This window comes from Rhodotorula paludigena (assembly GCF_050403205.1).
Source record: "Rhodotorula paludigena JCM10292 DNA, Rt_paludigena_JCM10292v1_ctg68, whole genome shotgun sequence".
NCBI lineage: Eukaryota > Fungi > Basidiomycota > Microbotryomycetes > Sporidiobolales > Sporidiobolaceae > Rhodotorula > Rhodotorula paludigena.
Window position 1 is genome coordinate 47,035 of NW_027481390.1, and position 18,824 is coordinate 65,858.

Here is an 18,824-nt window from a genome sequence, read left to right on the forward strand (position 1 = left end):
GTCGGAGTCGCAGGTCGCCCCAGCGTGCTTCCTCTCGCGTCTCGTCGAGAGCAATCAGCCTTTCTCTTCAGTTTGCGCTTACAGTAGCGCCGCCTGCTGCTTCTTACACATGTCGGAGCGGAACGCCCGCTGCGGGCCCTGCTCGGGGCGGGGCGCTTTGACCGCGTCCAGGTGTCCGTCCGTCTGCGCAGCGGGGACGCGAAGTTCGCGGCGCTCCTTTCCTCCGCTTCCGTCACTTTTGTCTTTGTGCTGTCGTCGACCGCTTGGCCTGCTTGTCGCAGCTGTCGCTCTCCTCCTCGCTTGTCTCCCGCTTGTCGCGCTCGCCATGGCACTAGAGTCGCCCCTCTTCGTCCTCGTCCTCGAGGAACAGGCAGACCTCGTGCGTCGCCCAAGACGGACTTGCCGTGCTCGCTACGTTTCTTCGACAACTGACGACTTGGATGACCCGCAGATCGAAACCAACCTCTACACGACGGCGCAGGACGGCCAGGCGCTCGCCGGCCAGCTTCACAGTCTCCTCCAGGCCGAGGCGCCCGGCGGCGTCGAGGTGCAGACACTCGTGTGCCTCGTCCTGTGCGTAATCTGCGCGGCTGAGAGGAATGCGCAACGACTGACACGGACTACGCAGTCGCTCGAGTGGCGGCAGCCCAGCGCGCGACCGCTTCCTCGCAGATTTCACTTCGTCGACCCGCCTCTGCACGACCGCGACCGCTTTCCCCGGTCCCCAGGGCGCGACGAGACGCTTCGAGCGTACGTGGTCCTCCGACTCGCTTGCTCGAGATGCGCGCTCACCTGGCTCGCCCGTAGAGCTCGTCTCCTGCTACCTCCCGCTTCCCTCTGCCACCCTCTACCTCTCGCCCTCGATGGTGCACTCGCTCTACTCCTGCCTCATGCGTCAACCCGCGCACTGCATGCAGCGCATCCGCATGGCCTCGCTCGAGGACATCATGTCGCGCCGCCCGACCAACGCGATACCAACTCCTGCTTCCGCTCATGAGGGGCTCGTCCGTCCGGCGTCCTCTTCGACGGCGCTCAACGGACTGATGTCGCACCAGCGGGCGGCGAGCGCACAGGCGGCGAGCGCACAGGCGGCGAGCGCACAGGCGGCGTTCGAGAGTCGCCCGAACGACATCGGCTGGGCGGACTCGATGCTTCCGGTATGTTTCGCCGCGTCCGCCTCTTCCAGATCCTTCCGCTCATTTCGTGGACGCAAACAGAGCTCGCTTCGCGCCGTCATCGACCCTGCTTATCCCGGTACGCCGTCGCCGCCCTACTCGCCCGTCATCCTCGAGCGCCCTGTCAACAACGGCACGAGGGGTTTCCCGCCGATCATGCCCATCAGCACGTCGTCGCAGGCCAGCACGTCTTCGTCAAATTCGCTCCCGCCGCCCATCCAGGAGTTCAAGCCGCGCGCGATGGCCAACTTCAACGGCGCCGTCGTGCCCAAGCCGACGCCTACCGCGACGTTCGGCACCGGCGGCACGCCCAACTCGCTCTTCCCGCCCGGTCCGCTGCCGTGCATCGCCTACTATGTCCTGCCGGACGGGTGCTCGTTCAGCGGGCGGTGCAAGTTCTCGCACACGTACCCGTTCACGGACGAGCAGTGGGAGCGTTTTCCGGCGTACGTCAAGCGGCACCCGTGCTCGATGCGCCTCGCTGGGTACTGCCTCCGCGGCGACTCGTGCCCGTACGGTCACCACTGCAGGTGCGTCCTATCTCGGCCGGTCTGTCGGCTTGTGAAGGAGACTGACGGATGCACTTGGCGCGAGCAGCTACAACTCGAAAGAATGCCCCTTCTCGAGCGGCTGTGTCTTCCTCCAGAAAGGCCTCCCGCACGCCGACCAGCTCGAGGGCCAGCAACAGTGATTTGCGACGAAGGGTGCGGAAAAGGTTGAACGGGAAGGAAGAAAATGCATGTTCTTGAGGCGATTCGCACACACGCACCTTGCTCCATCAGTGTCCATAGCTTTATTGCGCTCTCTCACCGTCTTGTCTCGTCTTGAACTTTGCAGGGTTTGGCTTGGTGCATCGACGAGCGGTCCTTCGCGAGGATGACCTTCTCAATTGCGGAAGTCGCGGCTTTTTCTCGGGCACGGGGCCTGCTACGAGCTTGCTCGGACAGGGCCCTCACCAGTAAGGCCACACGCCTGCTGCTGAGCCTGTGCGAGGGAGCTTGTTGAGATTGGAGTCGCAGACTCTCCCTCTCTTCCTTCCTTCGCCTCAACTCGTCCGAGATCTTTGCGCGTCGCCATGGCACTCGACAACGGTGTGTGATCGTGCCAGAGATACCTGCGATTCCTCCTCACCCTGGACCGAGCAGCTGCGAGCCCCACTCGTCCCTTCAAGATCGTCGACGTCCCGGGCAAGGGCAAGGGTGTCGTCTCGACTCGCGCAATCCAGGCTGGCGAGCTCGTACTTGCCGAGAAGCCCCTGTTCACGGCCGGACTAGTCTGCCCCGAGGCCTCCATTGCCGCCAAAGTCGCTCAGCTCAGCTCCGTCGACCAGCCCGCCTTCTACAGCCTCTCGATCGCGCCGCCCATGACCTGCTACGGGCCGCACCGTGCCCGCTTCGACACGAATGCGCTGCCTCTCGGTGAGGAGGCGGCGGAGGCGGGCCTCTTCCCCGTCGGCGCACCTTCGTGTCGCCCGAACGTTTCGCGGTTCTGGGAAGAAGCTGCAGGCGAGGAGTGGTTTGTCGCGAGTGTGGACATCCCGCCCTCGACCGAGCTCACAATCTACTACAACGCGCTCGACTCGCCGCGTGCCGAAAGGCAGGCATACCTCCTGCGCACGCTCGGGTTCAAGTGCACCTGCGAGAGGTGCGACCTCGCGCTCGACGAGGTCGAGAAGAGCGACCAGCGCATGCGCTTCTACGCCCAGATCGAAGCGCTCATTCCGACCCTCTTTGCCGAGCCGCACAAGCTCGTCACGCTCGCCAAAGCGGGACTAAACCTCCTGGCCGAAGAAGGGCTGCACACGGGCGCGGCGGCGCTTGCATATGACGCGTTCCAGGGCGCGGCGTTCGCAGGCGACAAGGAGGGTGCGAAGGCTTGGGCGACGAGGGCGTGCGAGCTGAAGGTCCGCGAGACGGGAAGGGAGGCGGAGAGCTCCAAGAGGATGGAGAGCCTGGCGGCGGACCCGATGAGGTACAATGCTTGGGGGTTCCTCGGTGTGAAGAGGCAGGTACCGAGGCCGTGAGGGTGTTGCCGTGCGACAGAGGGATTCCAGGTAGGGACGCTTTGGCCTGTTGGAACATGTTTGTTCTGCTTGACAACGGTCTCCAAGCCTGGAAACTCCGTTGAAGCCCTCAGGAGCCAGCCTGAGACGCTCAGCGGAAAGCGGAGAGACAACAGCATGAGGAGGCGAAGAGTAAGCCAAGCAGGAAGGTCGACTCGGCGTCCTGTGGTGCTTGCACAGGGCAGGGACAGCGACCATGTGGGGGACGTGACAGAATCGTGGTTGTGCATCGGAGTGCTGGCTTTGAGTCCCAGCTTGCCCACAGGTGGGCCATGCTGTGCTGGAGTGCAGCATGCGACAACTCGGTGCAGCATGCGACAACTCGGTCCGTGGCACTTTTGCGAGCCGGACGGCGGCTCCTCTGCGCAGCTGGTTAGCCCCGGACTCAACCGGAAGCGTGGGATTAGGCGTACACCTGGCAGGTGCACAAGCTGGTGGCGAGGGCATTGCAGGGAGGAATGGCCGACTAGCATCTTGTCGACAAAACGCTGACTTGGGACGGTGACCTGGCATCGAGGCTCGTCATCCGTGAGCCGCGTTTGAACCCACTCCACAACGACGCGGACTGAAGCACGAAGCCAGGCGGAGTTCAAGCGCGAGGAGGTGAGAAGCTAGGAATTAGCCAGCGATTTCGAAGAAGGCCGAGCGGCCGAGCGAGAGACTGAGCAAGGGAAGCGGGCGATCCGGCATGGACGGTCTTGTCAAATGCTCAACAAGGCCACGGGCGATGTCGGCAGCACAATCGAGGGTGTGCGCACTGGTTTGTCCGCACAGCAGCATGAGCGGTGAAGACGAGGGCAAAAGCACAAGCAGGAAGCGGGGCACGCCCATCGCGATCTGATGCACTCCGCATAAGTCGCCAGGCTGGGTGAGAGGTCCTAAACCGCGAGTTGGGAGATGAGCGTGACCTCGTCGCCGGCGAAGAAGCGGGAACGGCGAGTGGGGGCAACCTGTCCCGTCGCCTCTGCCATACCGTTGCTACGCTCCTGCCGAGCCCTGCTGAGCTCGCACAGATCAGATCAAGCCCCACGCACGGCCAGCAGCGCCGACCCTCCGCTTCCCTCACAGTCGCACCTCCACCTCCCGTGTCCTTGGCCGACTTTCCGATCGCAGCGCCGCAACGCCCTCGAACGGTCCGGCGAACACTCTTTCTCACTGCGATACACTCGTGCATCCCATACAGGCGCGCGACGGTCCTGCCCATAGCGCCGTGAGCACTCGCTTGCCCGGCTGCGCCTCCTCCCCGCCCGGCTCCGACCTCGGTCATGGCACTCGTCCGCCCGCCCGCCTTGCTAATCGCTGCGCTCGTTCTCCTCGCAATCACCGCTCCCGTGCATGTCGGTGCTTACATCCCGGCGGTCCCCGTCAACGACACTTCGGAGCTCGATGGGTCCGCAGACACCCTCCACCTTGCCTTCTACAACGGCGTCTACAAGTTCGTCGTCTCATCTGAGCTTGCCGCCGAACTCTACTGACAGATCGGACGTCTCCTTTCAGCACGCCTGTCAGCCGGCAGCTTCTCGCACAAGGCTTCGATGACAACGGCGACTACACGAACATTAGCACGATCGTGCCGTGGACCAAGTTCTCCAAGGTGCGTCGCTCTTTTCGAGAACAACTGGAGACTCAAGTAACCAGGCTGGCTGGCTTGCAGGGCGTCTTGATCCACTTTGACGAATCGCTGCGCAATCAACCCCCCGCGGCCGTACCCTGGATCGCCATGATCTCTTGCGATTCGAATGGCACGAGCTATTCGGAAGATGACGACATCTTCACCATCACGCGCGATCTCGGCGCCCAGGCTGCGCTGCTGTACTCGCTGTCCTCCGAGGTGCGCCTGCCTCCACTTTTCACCTTCTTCCCGCTCGTTCGGCAACAGTGTGACTGACGGGTACGACTGCAGGGTTGTCGCATTACGGAAGATTATATCACAAATTTCGAAAAGGTGCTCGACATCTACTCGACCACGACGCTGCAAGGCTCGCGCATCATCGAGAGCCAGTTCCTGTAAGCCGCGCTGGTCTTCACCAGCGCTTCGGCAGTCACCTGACCGTTCCTGCACACAGGAATGTCAAAGAAGGCGCCTACGGATACAACTCGTCGACGCTCAACCATTCGGCGACCGCGATTCAGGCTCTGCTCGACAGCAATGCACTTTCGGTCATCGGGAATGTCCCGATCAACGAGACGTCGAGCGCGCTCGACGAGAGCGGCAATCCGACCGCGTTGAGTATGTCAGAGGGGGCTGTCGAGACTAGTCCGTCCGTCTTCGACCCGGACAACGACGACGACGTCGCTACTTCCGAATCCGCGTCCGCCACGCCGACCCCTACGATGCCCTCTCTCTGGGGAGACATCAGCAGTCCTGCGTCGCTCCAGCGTCGCCAGGCGACGGGCGCCTCGGTCGAAGCTGTCCCCGGGCAGACGGCGAGCCCGACGTCCGTCGCGAGTTACGCTGCGGCGACGTCGACGCAGGGCATCACCGAGAACTACCTCGGCGCGGTTGTTGCCGCCGCGAACTTGACCGTTGGAGGGCTGCTCGCGACCTCGGCGACGCCCACTCCGTCGAGCAACAGCGGCGGCGGCGGCACCATGTCGACGTCGCTCGCCATGATCATCCTGTACGCCATCACGGGCGTCGTCACCTTCCTCTTCCTGATTGTCATCGCTTCGGGCGCGATCCGCGCTGCTCGGCACCCCGAGCGGTACGGCCCGCGAGCTGGCGGACTGGGTGGCGCGGCGGGCGACGGGACTGGGCAGACTCGCGCTGGTGGGCTCACCAAGGCCATTCTCGACACATTCCCCGTGGTGCGCTTTGGAGGCGGAGGCTCCGAGAGGCGCGACGAAGAGGCGGGCGACGAGGCGCCTAGCACGCCGGGCCTCGCTGCCGGGCAGAAGAAGGACGCGGCCGGTGACGAGCCAATCGAGCTCGCGACGCTGCCGACGCTCCCGCCCGCCGTCGCTGCCGTTGCGCCGCCTGCTGACTCGCGCCCTCGAGCGGCGTCGCGGGCGTCGACAAGCGCAGAGTCGTTCCACTCGGCAGAGTCTGGCTCGCTGCAGCGTCGCCAGTCGACCGCGTCGCTCGGTGCGCTCGCGACGATCCCCGCCTCGCCGGCCGTCGCGACCGACTTCGCCGCGTCGCCGCTCGACGCTGTGCCGCCCGCCGCGCACGCCGACACAGTCGACGCGACGATCGCGTCTGCGACGGCCGCGGCCGACTCGGACCTGTGCCCGATCTGCTTCTGCGACTTTGAGCCGGGCGACGAGCTGCGCGTGTTGCCGTGCGACAACCGGCACATGTTCCACAGCGCGTGCATCGACCCGTTCCTGCTCAACGTGAGCCGCCTGTGCCCGCTGTGCCGGCTCGACCTCGCCGTCGTCGGCGGCGGCGGCGGCGGAGCGGGCGAAGCGAGCGCCGAGGGCGAGGGCGTCGAGGGCGAGGAGGGCGCCGAGCGGAGGGAGGAGGAGCGCGTGATCCGCCACCTGCGCGCGCTGCTCCACCGCGGGTCGCACAGCAGCGGCAGCGGTGTCGCTGCAGGCGCTGCGGCCGCGGATGGCGAGGGCGCGGCAGAAGGGCGAACGCGTCGCACGAGTGAGGGCGCCGAGGGCGGCGCGCGCTTCCGCTCGCGGTTCGCGCAGTACGTCGCGGCGAGGAGGCGCGGCGGAGGAGTCGCTGGGCGCGTCGTTGGCGCCGGCAGGAGGAGAGGGAGCGAGGTCCCGCCTCCCGCTGCTCCTCCTGCGGGAGATGCGGGCGCTTCTTGAGTGGGCGGGAGGAAGGTAGGGAAAGTGTGGGTCTTTTGTCCGTTCTGCTCTGTCGTCTCTTGTCGTCTCGTCTCTCGCACCGCCTTGCACCTTCACTTTTGTCGTACCTCTCCTTCCCTCTCTTGGCATATGTTGCCTGTAGCCACTAGTCGCGTGCATCGTCTCTGCGTTCGTGTCCCCACATGAGATGCGACGAGGATGAGAGGGGGGAAAAGAAAACGTTCCGGCTCGCTCCGGAAAAGGTCCTCGCAGACGGTGATAGGGTGTGATGGTGTCACGAGAGCCACAACAGCTGTCAAGCAGCCCCGGAAGGTGTGCGAGGGTGCGGCCGAGGGATTTGGGTGTGCATGCGGCGGCGCTGCGACGGGGTTGAGCTCTGCGCGTGTGGTACGGAAGGCTCGCGTCTGTACTGCTGTTGTCCTGTACCACTCTCGGCCTCACTAGAATACCCTGTGCGTCCCTCCCTTCCTGCGCGCCGCCCTGTGCGCTTGCGACGACGGGGTTGGACCACGAGCCCCGACCCAGAAAATGCTCGCGGGCGCCCTGCACTCGCCCTGCGGTTCGTTCGACTGACGTATGTGGTCGAGCGCGCAGACCCCATGGCTCCCACGTCGAGTGTCAGCTCGTCGAGCGAGGCGGGCGGCGAGCCCGCGTCGACCAAGCTCGCGGCGTCGCTTGCGGGCCTGCCCGTGCGTGTGCCCGGGCAGCAGGACGGCCTCGAGCAGCAGCGCGCAGCCGACAAGGGCGAGCACAAGGGCCTCGAGGACACGCTCGACCTCGCCGTGCGCTCCTTTCCCGTCTTGCGGCCGTCTGTCGGGCGCACGTTTGCGTCGTCTCGGTGTGCGGACGAGTGCAGCTGACACACTCGCTCGTTCTCTCGCTCCTGTGCCTGCCTGACTGGCTGTACCGTCGAATACACACGCTGCCATCACAGACGAGCAACCAGAGTCCCGCCGACATTGCCGCCGTGCGTCTCGATCTTCCTTGCCCCGTCGCCTCTCCCCCGCCGCTCGCTCCCTCCGCGCGTTCCAGCGCTCCGGAACGCGCAGTCCATGGTATTCTAACGCCAGCGAGCTTCAGCTGACTTTGTCTCGTCCTTCCCCGCGCCATTCCGTTTCTTCCGACACTTCCGAACCGTTCCCTTCCGCCGACAGCAGAAGCTCGAGCAGAAGCGTCTCGAGCACGAGCGCCAGCGCGAGCTCCAGAAGAAGGCGTTCGAGGAGCAGGTACGTTGCTCTCACTTGTTCCGTGCCCAGGCGGAAAGACGCAGAGGGATTGGCGGTCGAATTTCAGTGGCCGTACGAGAGGACGACTGCTGACTGCGTCTGCTGCTTCTTCATTTGTCTCTGCCTGTCGTTCCCTCTCCTCCGATGACTCGCCACATCGTCTCCGCTCACCAACGCGCTCGACGCGACGACCATGAAAACCCTCCGCATTGCCCGCAATCTGCACCTCGCTTCTACCACTCCTTTCGCCTTCGCCTTCGCCCATATTCACAACGTCAGATGAAGCAACTTGAGCTTCAGCAGCAGCTCGAGGAGCAGGCTCTGCTCGCTGCCTCGGGCGGTGCCAACGGCAAGCCCAACGGTCCCGTCCGCTCGCGCTCGGGCAACGACCTCGCGTCGTTCAACCAGGCCAACGGCGCCGATGGCGCGGCCGGTGCGCCCTCGTCGGCGTCCAAGTACGCCGCGGCCAAGTCGATGCCCGGCTCGAGGAGGCACTCGGGCGAGCTCAAGAACGGCGAGGCCGACGAGCACAAGAAGCTCGCCAACGGCCAGCAGCGCGACGCCGAGGGCAAGCCTATGCTCAACAGCTTCCTCTTCGACGACGAGCTTGATGCCGACCTCCAGAGTGCGTTGTTTGATCGAGCGAATCGGCGGAAACGGCCGATCTCGGAGCGCGGTCCTGACGGGTGTGTGCTTTGCTCGCGCAGACTCTGCCTGGGGCGGCAAGTACCTCCAGATGAACACGGAGGACGACAAGTTCCCGATTCTCGTTCGCCAGGGCAACGGCGCTGGACTCGTATGTTTCCACTCTTCCACTTTCCCGCCTCGCACTGTTCCTAACTCTCTGCACCCTTTTCCCCGTGTCTTCACGCCCGCTACGCTCTCGACATCGACTTGACACTATCCCCGCCGTGCCTCCGATCACAACATCGGCCGGCACCGTCCCCGCCGCCTCTTGTCGCTAGCTGTCTGCTTCTTCCGCTCCGCTCGACCTCGCTCCCCTTTCCCAGACTCCTGCCCGCGCTGGCGAGTGGCCCGCCTTCGCTCCGGGCTCGCAGCCGACCGTCTCGGCCGCGACGACCTCGACGCCGGCGACCCCTTCCGCGGGCGTCTCGCCCGGCGGCCGCAGCTCTGCGCTGCCTCCGCCGAACAAGAGCGAGCGCGCGTCGCCGACGGGCAACGGCCTTCCCAAGGCCAACGGCTCGGCCGCGATCGACGCCCTCGGCGACCAGTTCTCCAACTTCTCGATCGATACCAAGGTCTTCTCGCCGTCGCCCTCGGGCGTCGACGTCTCGGGCGTGCCCTCGCTCTCGACGCCGTTCCTCGGCGGCGGCGCGGGCGGCTACGTCCACGATCACGGCGCGTTCGTCTACGGCGGACCGGCCGGCGGTGCGGGCGGTCGCGGTGAGGGCATGGGTGCCAACCGCTTCGCCGGCCTCAGGCTCGAGGACCTCCAGGGTGGTGAGTCGACCTCTCCCAGTGTGATGCTCCGTCGACCCAGACGGCGTGCGCATCTTTTGCTGCGGAAAGCAGATCTGACGAATGGTACTCTCTTCCGCAGACATGCTCTCGCTCTGCAAGGACCAGTTCGGCTGCCGCTACCTGCAGAAGAAGCTCGAGGACGGCAACCCCGAGCACCGCGACATGATCTTCAACGAGGTCTTCCCGCACTTCGCCGAGCTCATGACGGACCCGTTCGCCAACTACCTCGCGCAGCGCCTCCTCGAGTTCGCGACCGACGAGCAGCGCGACGCGCTCATCGAGTCGATCTCGGGCGAGCTCGTCTCGATCTCGCTCAACATGCACGGCACGCGCGCCGTGCAGAAGATGATCGACTACCTCTCGACCCAGCGCCAGGTCCAGTCGCTCATCCTCGCGCTCAACCTCAACGTCGTCACGCTCATCAAGGACCTCAACGGCAACCACGTCATCCAGAAGTGCCTCAACGCGCTCCCGCCTGAGGACAACCAGTTCATCTACAACGCCGTTGCGACCCACTGCATTGAGGTCGCCACCCACCGTCACGGTTGCTGCGTCCTCCAGCGCTGCATTGACCACGCGTCCGAGAGCCAGCGCATCCAGCTCGTGACCGAGATCACGTACAACTCGCTCACGCTCGTCCAGGACGCGTTCGGCAACTACGTCGTGCAGTACGTCCTCGACCTCAACGACAACCGCTTCATCGAGGCGATCGTCCGCCAGTTCCTCGGCAATGTTTCGGCCCTCTCGGCGCAGAAGTTCTCGTCCAACGTCGTCGAGAAGTGCATCCGCGTCGCCGACGCGACTGGTCGCCGCGCCATCATCGACGAGCTTCTCGTCAAGCAGCGCCTCGAGCGTCTCCTTCGCGACTCGTTCGCCAACTACGTCGTGCAGACGGCGCTCGACTACGCCGAGCCTGCGCAGCGTGCGCAGCTCATCGAGACGGTGCGTGGCTTTCGCAGCGACTTTGCGCAGTATGCGAGTGTTGGCTGACGCTGACGGGATGGCGCGCTCGCAGATCCGCCCGATCCTTCCGATGATCCGCAACACGCCGTACGGCAAGCGCATCCAGTCCAAGATCCAGCGCGAGACGAACGACCACATGCGCCACGGTGGCGGGTACCACCACCACCAGCACCACTTTGTCCCGGCGGGTGCCTTCTACGGCCAGCCGATGCACGGCCCGCCCCCTCACTACATGGGCCCGCCGCCGCACATGGGCGGCATGCACGCGCCGCCGCCGCACGCCTTCGGCGACTTTGCGCGCGCCGGCTCGCCCTACGGCATGGCGCCGCCGCACATGGGCCCGTACGCCCCGCAGGGCATGCCGCCCATGGGCCACGGCCACGGCGCGCACGGCCACGGCCCGGCCATGCTCAACCAGCACCCGGCGGCCCTCGCGGCGCAGCAGCAGGCCCAGGCTCAGGCTGCCGCCAATGGCGCGCCGGCCGGCGCTGGCGGTGCTGCTGGCGCGTCGCCCGCGGGCCCGCAGGGCGCCGCCGCGTTCGCGCCGTTCCCGGGCGCGCCCGCGGGCGCTGACGCCTACTCGCAGGCGCCGCCTGCGGGCCACGGCATGGCGTCGGCTGGCCCCTACGGCGGCTTCATGTAAACCACCGCACACCTCGCCCTCTCTTCCCCGCTCCGCCCTCCGCCTCTAAGAGCCTATCTCTACCTACGCGACTTTATCCCCTCTCGCCACTTCATCACCATCAAAAAGGACCCGTCCCGTCGTCGTGTTTCCTCCCTCTCCGGTCGTCGCGTTGCGTTGCTGTCGTTGTGGATGGGGTTGTGCTCTACTCTCGCTCTTTCCTCTTGATACGAGCCGTCTCACTCTCGCCGTTGTCCTCTCCTCCTGTTCCCTGTTTGTTCTTCTCGAGCATCACTACACAAGGATCTCCCTTCCGCCTCCTCTCGCACCCTGTTGAAATTCGAAGCGCAGTCGGTATCGTCCCCTCTTCTTTCCGATCCGTCCGCATGAGAGTCACGCTTGATAGCAACAAATGAAGAATCTACTGCAGCACACCGTCGAGCAGGCCCACCGAGTCGACCACCTCCCACAGCTTCCGCCCGGCCTCGCGGTCCTTCTCGTTCGTCGGCATCGGCCGCGCGCCAGCCTGCCCGAGCTGCTGCTGCTGCTGCGCACCCTGCGCTGGCCCGCCTCCGCCGCCGAGCTTGATCTTGAGTCCCGGCCCCTGCGCCGAAGCGCGCCGCGAAGCCTTGTGCTCGTCGTCCGAGTCGCTCTCGCCCGCATCCGTCGACGTGCCGTTCCCGTCGCCCGCAGCGCCGCCGTCGCCCGCTCCGCCGGGCGTCGCTGACCCGCTCGGTGCGCTAGGAGCGCCGCCGGATGCCAGTTCGGGGAAGAGCGAGTTGCGCAGCGCGAGACTCTTTGGGCTGAGCGCGCCGGCGCCGCCTACTGCGCCGGCCTGCGCGTCTGCACCGGCTCCAGCCGAGCCGGAAGCAGACGGGGCGTGCACCGATGGCCCGCCGAGGTGCGGCGGGAGGAGCGGCTGCGGCGTGCTCGGGAGCGGAGGCACGTCCGGGTGTCCCGAGGGCACGCCGTGCGTCGACGACGGGTCGAGCACGAACCGGCCGAGCTTCTGCCGCGCGGCCGCGAGCGCCAAAGACCCGCTCGTCGTCGTCGTGGGAGACGTCACGAGCGAGGACGAGGCCGCGGGCGTCGAGACGGGGACGGGGCGCGTCGCGCCGTAGAAGCTCGAGGCGCGAGAGCGCGACAGGCGAGGGTGCTTGCCTGCGCCGGCCCCTGTTGTCGGCACCGCGTTGGGCGGCGCAGGCGCGGTCGAGAGCATCGCGCTGTCCCCATCGGCGTCCTTCTTGGCCTCGATCGCACTCTTCTGCGCGTTCGTGCGCGCTCCTGTGCGTGCTGCCTCGGCCTCGTCGGCTGCGCCGGAAGAAGACGCGTCGTCGTCGTCCGAGTCGGACTCGGAATCGGGCGGCGCGATGGCGTACATGCGCTCGACGGCGGCGAGCGTTGGGTGCTGCCCGAGCAGACCGGGAGAGAAGGCGAAGAGGGCGTGGAAGTCGGCAATGGTGAGAGGGATACGCTCGTCACCGAGCGGAAGAGCGGACGTCTCCTTCGCGGGGGCGTCGGCGGCTTGGGCGTCGGAAGTAGGTGGAGGTGCAGGTGAAGCACCTGCAGGAGCGAATGTCGAAGTGGAGGCGGGATTGGGAGTCGAGGCGACGGAATTGGAAGCGGTGCGAGGAAGGGGAGGGGGAGAAGCTTGGCGGGTTCCGCGTACGAGCGAGATGACCGACGCGACCATGTTCTTCAGGTGGTGCTGCGCGCAAGACAACCCGAACAGTAAGCGCGTGGGGCAAGCTGCGAGAGTGCTGCCGCCCTCTCTCACGCACCTCGATAGCGCCCTGCACAAGGCCGGCAACTCGTCCCTCTACGCCCTCAACCATGCCCTCCTCGTACGCGAGCGCCAGCATGCGATCTCGCAGCGTGTCGGCGTCGGGCAAGAGGCGCGACTCGCAGCACAAGGGTGCCTGCACGAGACGAGTATAGTCGTGCGGAAGCGCTGCAAGGAAGGCGACGTGAGCGAGTCGCGATCAAGCGAAAGGTTCTGCGAGAACGCACATGGTGGCAGGGCCTTGCCCTCTCGTTCTCGGTCTCGCAGCGCCGCGGGCACGTTGTCCAGGTCGACGCGCCCTCCGCCGCCCCGACTCGCGCCGCCGACCGCCTCGCTGAGCGGATTGAGCCTCCTTCGCCTTCGCTCCTCGTCTGCCGCGCTCTCCTTGGCCAACTTGCCCTTGTGCGCGACGGCGGCGCTCGCCGAGCCGAGGAGCTTGAGGTCGCCGCGCTCGCGGCGGCCGAGGGCCATGACCCTGTCCTTGACGAGGCGGCGGCGCTTCTCCTCGACGAGGCCGCCGTCGTCCTCGCCTCCTGCGTGCTCAAAGATGCGCTTCTTGGCGCCGCGCGGGTGGAAGCCGCTGTGCCGGACGGACGAGGGAGGGAGGAATGGCCGGGTCGTGTTGTAGAGGATCGAGAGGAGGAGCGCGTTGTGCAGCTTGACTGCGGGCGAGCGGGCGGGCGCTCGTCAGTGTGGCCCACACAGAGCTCGCGAGGGTGCACGCACTGGCCTGGTCGCGGATGAGCGGGTCGCGGGTGAAGGCGCGCTCGAGGACGTCGTCCCACTCCTGGCGGGTGATGTGGCCGGTCATGAAGTCGGCGAGTCCGGCCCAGTAGACTGCGCCGTGGTCCTCTGGGAGGAGCTGGGCGAGGCGGAGCTTGAGCTGGAGCGTGTCGTGCCGCTTTGGCGGCGGGGCAGCGGGCGAGGGCAGGAGCGCAGAGACGGCGAGGACGGGCGGGTCGAGCTGAGCAGCAGCTGCGGGCGTGCCGAGGTGCGAGGCCATCCCTGCCTGTGCTCTCCTTGTGTCTCCAAGCGACGAGGACGAGGAGAAATCGAGACGCCGACCTCGTCCTCATCGCTCGCGTCGCCTTGCCAGCTTCCGTTTCCATGCTCTGCCGCTGCCAGACCTGCCTGTGACTTCACTGCTGCTGCTCGACTCGCTCTATCAACTCGATCAGTCCCGGACGCGCCCCAGCGCCTCTGCCGCTCTCTTCCCCTGCTGATCCAGTCTCGCCATAAGGGATGCACTCTTCTGCGTCTCTACAGGTCGAACGTATTCGGGGCACCAGTTCAGCCCCCCTTGTGACGGGAAGCTGAAAGGGCTGCTCGCTCGACTCCTGTCCGCGCTGGCCTCTCCTCTCGCTCGGCGGACAGACCATCTCCGTTGAGCGAGACTCTGACCCGGGAAGAGCGGATCTGCTTCTGGATTCTGCCTCGACTCCTTCTCTTTCAACGCTGCACACCGGTCCGCCGCAATGGCCCCAACCGTAAAGTCCCTGCAGAACATCCTCAATCAGATACCCTCAACCTGGGACGCGCGCGTGCCTCTCTGGCTCGAAACACCGGAGGAGGAAAACAAGCTCAAACGGCTCAAAAAGGATGCCATCAACGAGCTGAAGCTCCGGTGGAACCTGTTCAGGGAGGACACACACGAGCACTTCCGCCGACAGGTGGGCCAGGTCGCTGCCCTCGTCCAGGACGGCATCCTGACCAAGGTCTCCGAGCTTGTGAGTGATGCTACTGAGACACGCTGCGCCGTCGAGCTAATGATGGGTCCGAGCAGCCAACTGTGGGCGACTTCGTGAACTGCCTGGCAGAGGGTGAACAGGTCAGTCTGCCTCCTTCCGGCCTTCCACCTGACAGTTCACAGCTGATCTGTAGCGTCATAGCTCGTGGACGACGACGGACTGTACGTCTGCAATCGCGACGTGCGAGCCAGGCAGCTTCCCTCGCGCGTCGTACGTTCTCAGGCAACGCGGCAGATCCGCGCAATCCGGCTGACCGGGCACTCCTGCTGCGACAGGTGGGTTCTCCCGTCCTGCATCCCGCTCCGCACCCGGTTCCGGACTACGCGCACGGAATTGAAGCACACCACGAGCATGCGTCCCTCCCGCCTCTTTGGGAAGTCGCCCGCTTTTCGAGCGCACACAGTTCTCCCGAGCCGCAAGCGCCGCAGCCCTTCCGGCATACGGTTCTGCGTCCGGGCCCGCCAAACAGGTTCAACGCCAGGCTCCAGCCCGACGATGCGCCGCCGCAGCCATACCACGAAGAGGCGCTGGGCAGGGCGCCGGTTCTCGGTCGACGGGCGGCGCTGTACTACAGCTTTGCTCGCTGAGTTATTTCTCAGTAGCGATGACGGCGGTGTCATGGCGCAAGGTCTTTGCGGGAGAAACGAGGTCATGTTGCCGACGGCGCAGAGAGCAAGCTGCTCCCGCTTCGTCTCGCGCTTGCAGCCTTGCCCGTCTCCAGCGAGGAATTTGCATCGAGGCTTGTCCTGTCGGTCTTCCTGGGCTCGCACGCGGTGCTATGTGGGTCCGTTGCGAACGGTCGTTGCGCAACGTCTCCTGTCTCTGCGGAAAGTCCGCGCGATGGCAACCGAGCTCTGTCAAGGTCCGTCTCCGACTCCTCATCTTGAGTTCGTCATCCACGCTCGACTGGACTGCGCAAATGGCTACTGCCAAGGCCGTGCTTGACGTGCTGAACCAGCTCCCGTCGCGCGGGCCCGGCGGCTTCTCACTCTGGGGAGGCGGTGACGGGGAGAGACAGCTACGCCAACTCAAGGATGCAGCCGCCGACGCCCTCGTGCCCCACTGGAACCGCGTCTCCGCCGACCGACACGCCTTCTTCCGCCGGCAGGTCAAATCGATCCGTCAACTGGTTTCTAACGGTTTCTTTATCGAAGTCTACGAGCTTGTGCGCCTCCTTTCTCTCCATTTGACAGTACAGTAGGTCGTCCAGCGAGCTGACCTTGAGGAGCTCGCCCTGAAGCCGACGGTCGACGAGTTCAAACAGTGCCTACTTGATGAACGAGCGGTAAGTTTCTGCTCTGACTGTCGCCACAAGCCAGCTGATAGCTGCGTCCGCAGCTGGTCGATGAGCACGGTCTTTACACGTGTAGCAACGGTGTGCGACAGCGGCAGCTGAATGCGCAGTCGGTAGGTCTCAGACTCCTGTACGCAGAGTTTGTTCGCAAGTGGCAACACTGACCCGGTCGTCCGCTACAGCAACATGGACGTGACAGCACGCATCACCACGCAGGCCATGCGGGGACTGCGACCAGCCCGACCAGCCACCACCGCGACTTGCCGACCCTCCTCAGCATCCAGGATCTGCTGCGCCCCGTCAACACCGCGCGGTTCCTCCCTCCAGACAGAGCGTCGGCTCTTCCGCACCCCCCGCCCTCGATTGGTCCGCCAACGAGATACGACGTACGTCTCGTTCCGGAGCCGGCGCGCTCTCCCAGTCCGTTCGACGAAGAGGTGGAGCACTCGCTCGCCGCACGGCCTGCAATCGGTCGGCGAGCAGCACCTTACTATGGTCACACGCCAGAAAGCTGGCAAGCGGAGTGGACCCGGCGGAGGAGGTAGGCGGCGCGCTCGGGGGCGGTAGAGAAGGTCAACTTCGATCTTCCCATTCTTCGTAGACTGCCGTCAACTGCCTCACAACAGTCTTCACTGAGCATGTACATTTGGAGAAACAATTGTAGAAATGGACAAGAACGGATGCCTTTCGTGCATTGCCTCGAACAGCGCGTTTCTAGTCTCTACGAGTCGGCCTCGTCCACTTACAGCTCCCACACCGTCCCGGCGGGCGGGTGCTCCCTCTCGACCTTCCACCCAATGATAGCGTCCAGGCAGGCCCTCCCGACCTTTGGCTCGAGGTCGGCCACCACGTCCGGGTCAATGAAGTCGCCCGTGTCATCGCCGCGACGACCGGCAAAGACCATGTGGCAGGCGGCGGCGCGGATGCGTGATGGCGTGGCGGAGGGGCGGGAGATGGAGGCAAGGTGGAAGAGATGCGCTGTCTCCATCTGAATGGGCGGATTGCGAGCGGTAGGACGGGAGGGACAGGCGACAGGGTCAGGACGAGTGCGTGCAATGCCACTGTGAGGCGGGATATTGAGGACAAGTCATACGTACTTCTAGGCTGGAGCAGTCGGGATTCTTGGCAACAAGATCGTCAATGAGAGTGTCGTTGTCGTCGGCAAAGTTGCGGTCGATTCGACCTTGACTTGAATCTGCGGCACAGCGCTTTGTCAGCGCGGCCCGCCATAAAGTCACAGCTTGGTCATAGCGCACAGAAGCAGTCGGCGGAGGCATGCAGCCTGAGGGAGTGGACCTTGCACGAGGAGGATGCAACCGCATTATCGAGAGTGGAGAGGAGCTGCGAACAGCCATGATCAGCCTCTCGCATAATGGAGCTCACATCAAGTTGCGTACCGAGTCGTGCAGCTCGGGGTCAGCGGGGATCTGCAAGTTTACGAGGGTCAGGCCGTGTCCGCAGGCGTGCAAGCAGACTGGGGACAACGCACGGCAGGCGAGAAGAGGTACGGCGGCTCCTGCGCAGCAGCGTCGCCGTGCCAGTGCGCGTAGTTGGTACTGATAGTCATCGCCTGTTCTGGGACGCCGATCGATCCGACCGGAAGCGACGAAGTGAGGGACCCGCATGAGCCGAAGCTGTTTGTGGCGTGGACAGCTCGAACCCCGGTGAGCACAACCCGTCTACGCGAGTTGTATGAGACACGTACCGGATGATGGCGAGGTCTCCCTCTACGACCGCTCGCACCTCGCGAACGAAGAAGTCGACCATTGCAACACCTGAGCATCAGAACCGACTCAGCGTGAAGCTCGGACAGCCGCCGCTAACCAGCGTCATCAGAGTACGCACCCATTCCGATGGCAATGAGCGTGACCGGCACGCCTCTGTACCGCCCGGTAACGGTCGTGTAGCCGCGCGCGGAAGACAGTTCAAAGGGCCTGGGCTCGGCATCGAGAAAGCGCTTGAAACGGTGCAAACGCGCCGGGTCGCCTACCGTGATGACACGATTCGCGACCTCGCCTAGCGAAGATGAAAGGTGGTCAGGACGAAGCGAAAGAAGGCAGGAAATGAAGTCAAGCGAGAGTTGGCGAGACGCACCCGCTTTGACTGAGATGTGGTACACGCGTCCTTCGGCTGTCAACCCGCAGCGTCAGTCGTCTCACGCAGTTACCGAACGGCAAGAACAAGAGACTCGCCGTCCATCGGCTGTCAGGCAATGAAACGAAGGTCAGCCTGGAGGAGCAAGCGTCGACCTCACGGAATGCAGCGCACAAAGTTGGCATTGCTGATCTTGTCCTTCATGGCGTCGTACTACGGCGCAGTATAGCAACGGCAGGGAAGCGATTTGCGGTGCGGGGACGCAACGCAACGTGCAGGATGGAGGAGGAGCGAGTGCGGCTTGAACGTCTTCGAGACCTGCGACGAGGGCTTCAGCAGATGGCGAGGCGCAGAAGCTCTTGTGAGCTAGCAAGCAAGCTGTAAGGCGCTGTGCTGGACGAAGAGAAGCCGCGTGTTCGGCGATGAGGCGGACATCTCGGCCGACCCGCCCTGGCACTGATGCCGGGTGGCAGGGTGCACAAGCAGAGCCCTGAGGATGTACTGCACAAGATGCAGCTATACGGGAACACTCTGAGTAGGGATGCATGGCCTGCCGTTGAAGTTGATCTCGAGGGTTGACATTGCTCCGCACTCGCTGCCTCGTCGCAGACGC

General features: G+C 64.9%; 7 protein-coding genes across 7 annotated transcripts; 5 read left to right on the forward strand and 2 right to left on the reverse strand.

The window, feature by feature from the left end:
* Window positions 1–325: 325 nt before the first annotated feature.
* JCM10292_003954 (uncharacterized protein) lies at window positions 326–1,866 on the forward strand (the record flags this gene model as incomplete). The annotated part of the gene is made up of 6 exons (XM_076652201.1): window positions 326–379; window positions 452–573; window positions 629–750; window positions 808–1,157; window positions 1,218–1,705; window positions 1,773–1,866. The coding sequence occupies 6 exons, from the start codon at window positions 326–328 to the stop codon at window positions 1,864–1,866; spliced, it is 1,230 nt and encodes a 409-aa protein (XP_076502243.1).
* A 384-nt stretch (window positions 1,867–2,250) lies between these two features.
* JCM10292_003955 (SET domain-containing protein) lies at window positions 2,251–3,198 on the forward strand (the record flags this gene model as incomplete). Its single annotated transcript, XM_076652202.1, has 2 exons — window positions 2,251–2,266; window positions 2,321–3,198. The coding sequence occupies 2 exons, from the start codon at window positions 2,251–2,253 to the stop codon at window positions 3,196–3,198; spliced, it is 894 nt and encodes a 297-aa protein (XP_076502244.1).
* A 1,304-nt stretch (window positions 3,199–4,502) lies between these two features.
* Window positions 4,503–6,999, forward strand: JCM10292_003956 (uncharacterized protein; the record flags this gene model as incomplete). Its single annotated transcript, XM_076652203.1, has 5 exons — window positions 4,503–4,672; window positions 4,735–4,831; window positions 4,892–5,068; window positions 5,141–5,244; window positions 5,304–6,999. The coding sequence occupies 5 exons, from the start codon at window positions 4,503–4,505 to the stop codon at window positions 6,997–6,999; spliced, it is 2,244 nt and encodes a 747-aa protein (XP_076502245.1).
* Window positions 7,000–7,598: 599 nt separating this feature from the next.
* Window positions 7,599–11,313, forward strand: JCM10292_003957 (uncharacterized protein; the record flags this gene model as incomplete). The annotated part of the gene is made up of 8 exons (XM_076652204.1): window positions 7,599–7,781; window positions 7,934–7,966; window positions 8,154–8,225; window positions 8,505–8,850; window positions 8,933–9,021; window positions 9,236–9,686; window positions 9,787–10,649; window positions 10,723–11,313. 8 exons carry the CDS (start codon window positions 7,599–7,601, stop codon window positions 11,311–11,313), a joined length of 2,628 nt encoding a protein of 875 aa, XP_076502246.1.
* A 400-nt stretch (window positions 11,314–11,713) lies between these two features.
* Window positions 11,714–14,078, reverse strand: HFI1 (Hfi1p; the record flags this gene model as incomplete). The annotated part of the gene is made up of 4 exons (XM_076652205.1): window positions 11,714–13,000; window positions 13,074–13,243; window positions 13,303–13,737; window positions 13,802–14,078. 4 exons carry the CDS (start codon window positions 14,076–14,078, stop codon window positions 11,714–11,716), a joined length of 2,169 nt encoding a protein of 722 aa, XP_076502247.1.
* A 472-nt stretch (window positions 14,079–14,550) lies between these two features.
* On the forward strand, window positions 14,551–15,410 carry JCM10292_003959 (uncharacterized protein; the record flags this gene model as incomplete). Its single annotated transcript, XM_076652206.1, has 3 exons — window positions 14,551–14,802; window positions 14,965–15,033; window positions 15,099–15,410. The coding sequence occupies 3 exons, from the start codon at window positions 14,551–14,553 to the stop codon at window positions 15,408–15,410; spliced, it is 633 nt and encodes a 210-aa protein (XP_076502248.1).
* Window positions 15,411–16,859: 1,449 nt separating this feature from the next.
* JCM10292_003960 (nucleoside phosphorylase) lies at window positions 16,860–18,415 on the reverse strand (the record flags this gene model as incomplete). The annotated part of the gene is made up of 10 exons (XM_076652207.1): window positions 16,860–17,105; window positions 17,215–17,312; window positions 17,374–17,458; window positions 17,515–17,544; window positions 17,607–17,751; window positions 17,823–17,892; window positions 17,963–18,133; window positions 18,212–18,247; window positions 18,306–18,319; window positions 18,372–18,415. The coding sequence occupies 10 exons, from the start codon at window positions 18,413–18,415 to the stop codon at window positions 16,860–16,862; spliced, it is 939 nt and encodes a 312-aa protein (XP_076502249.1).
* Window positions 18,416–18,824: the final 409 nt, after the last annotated feature.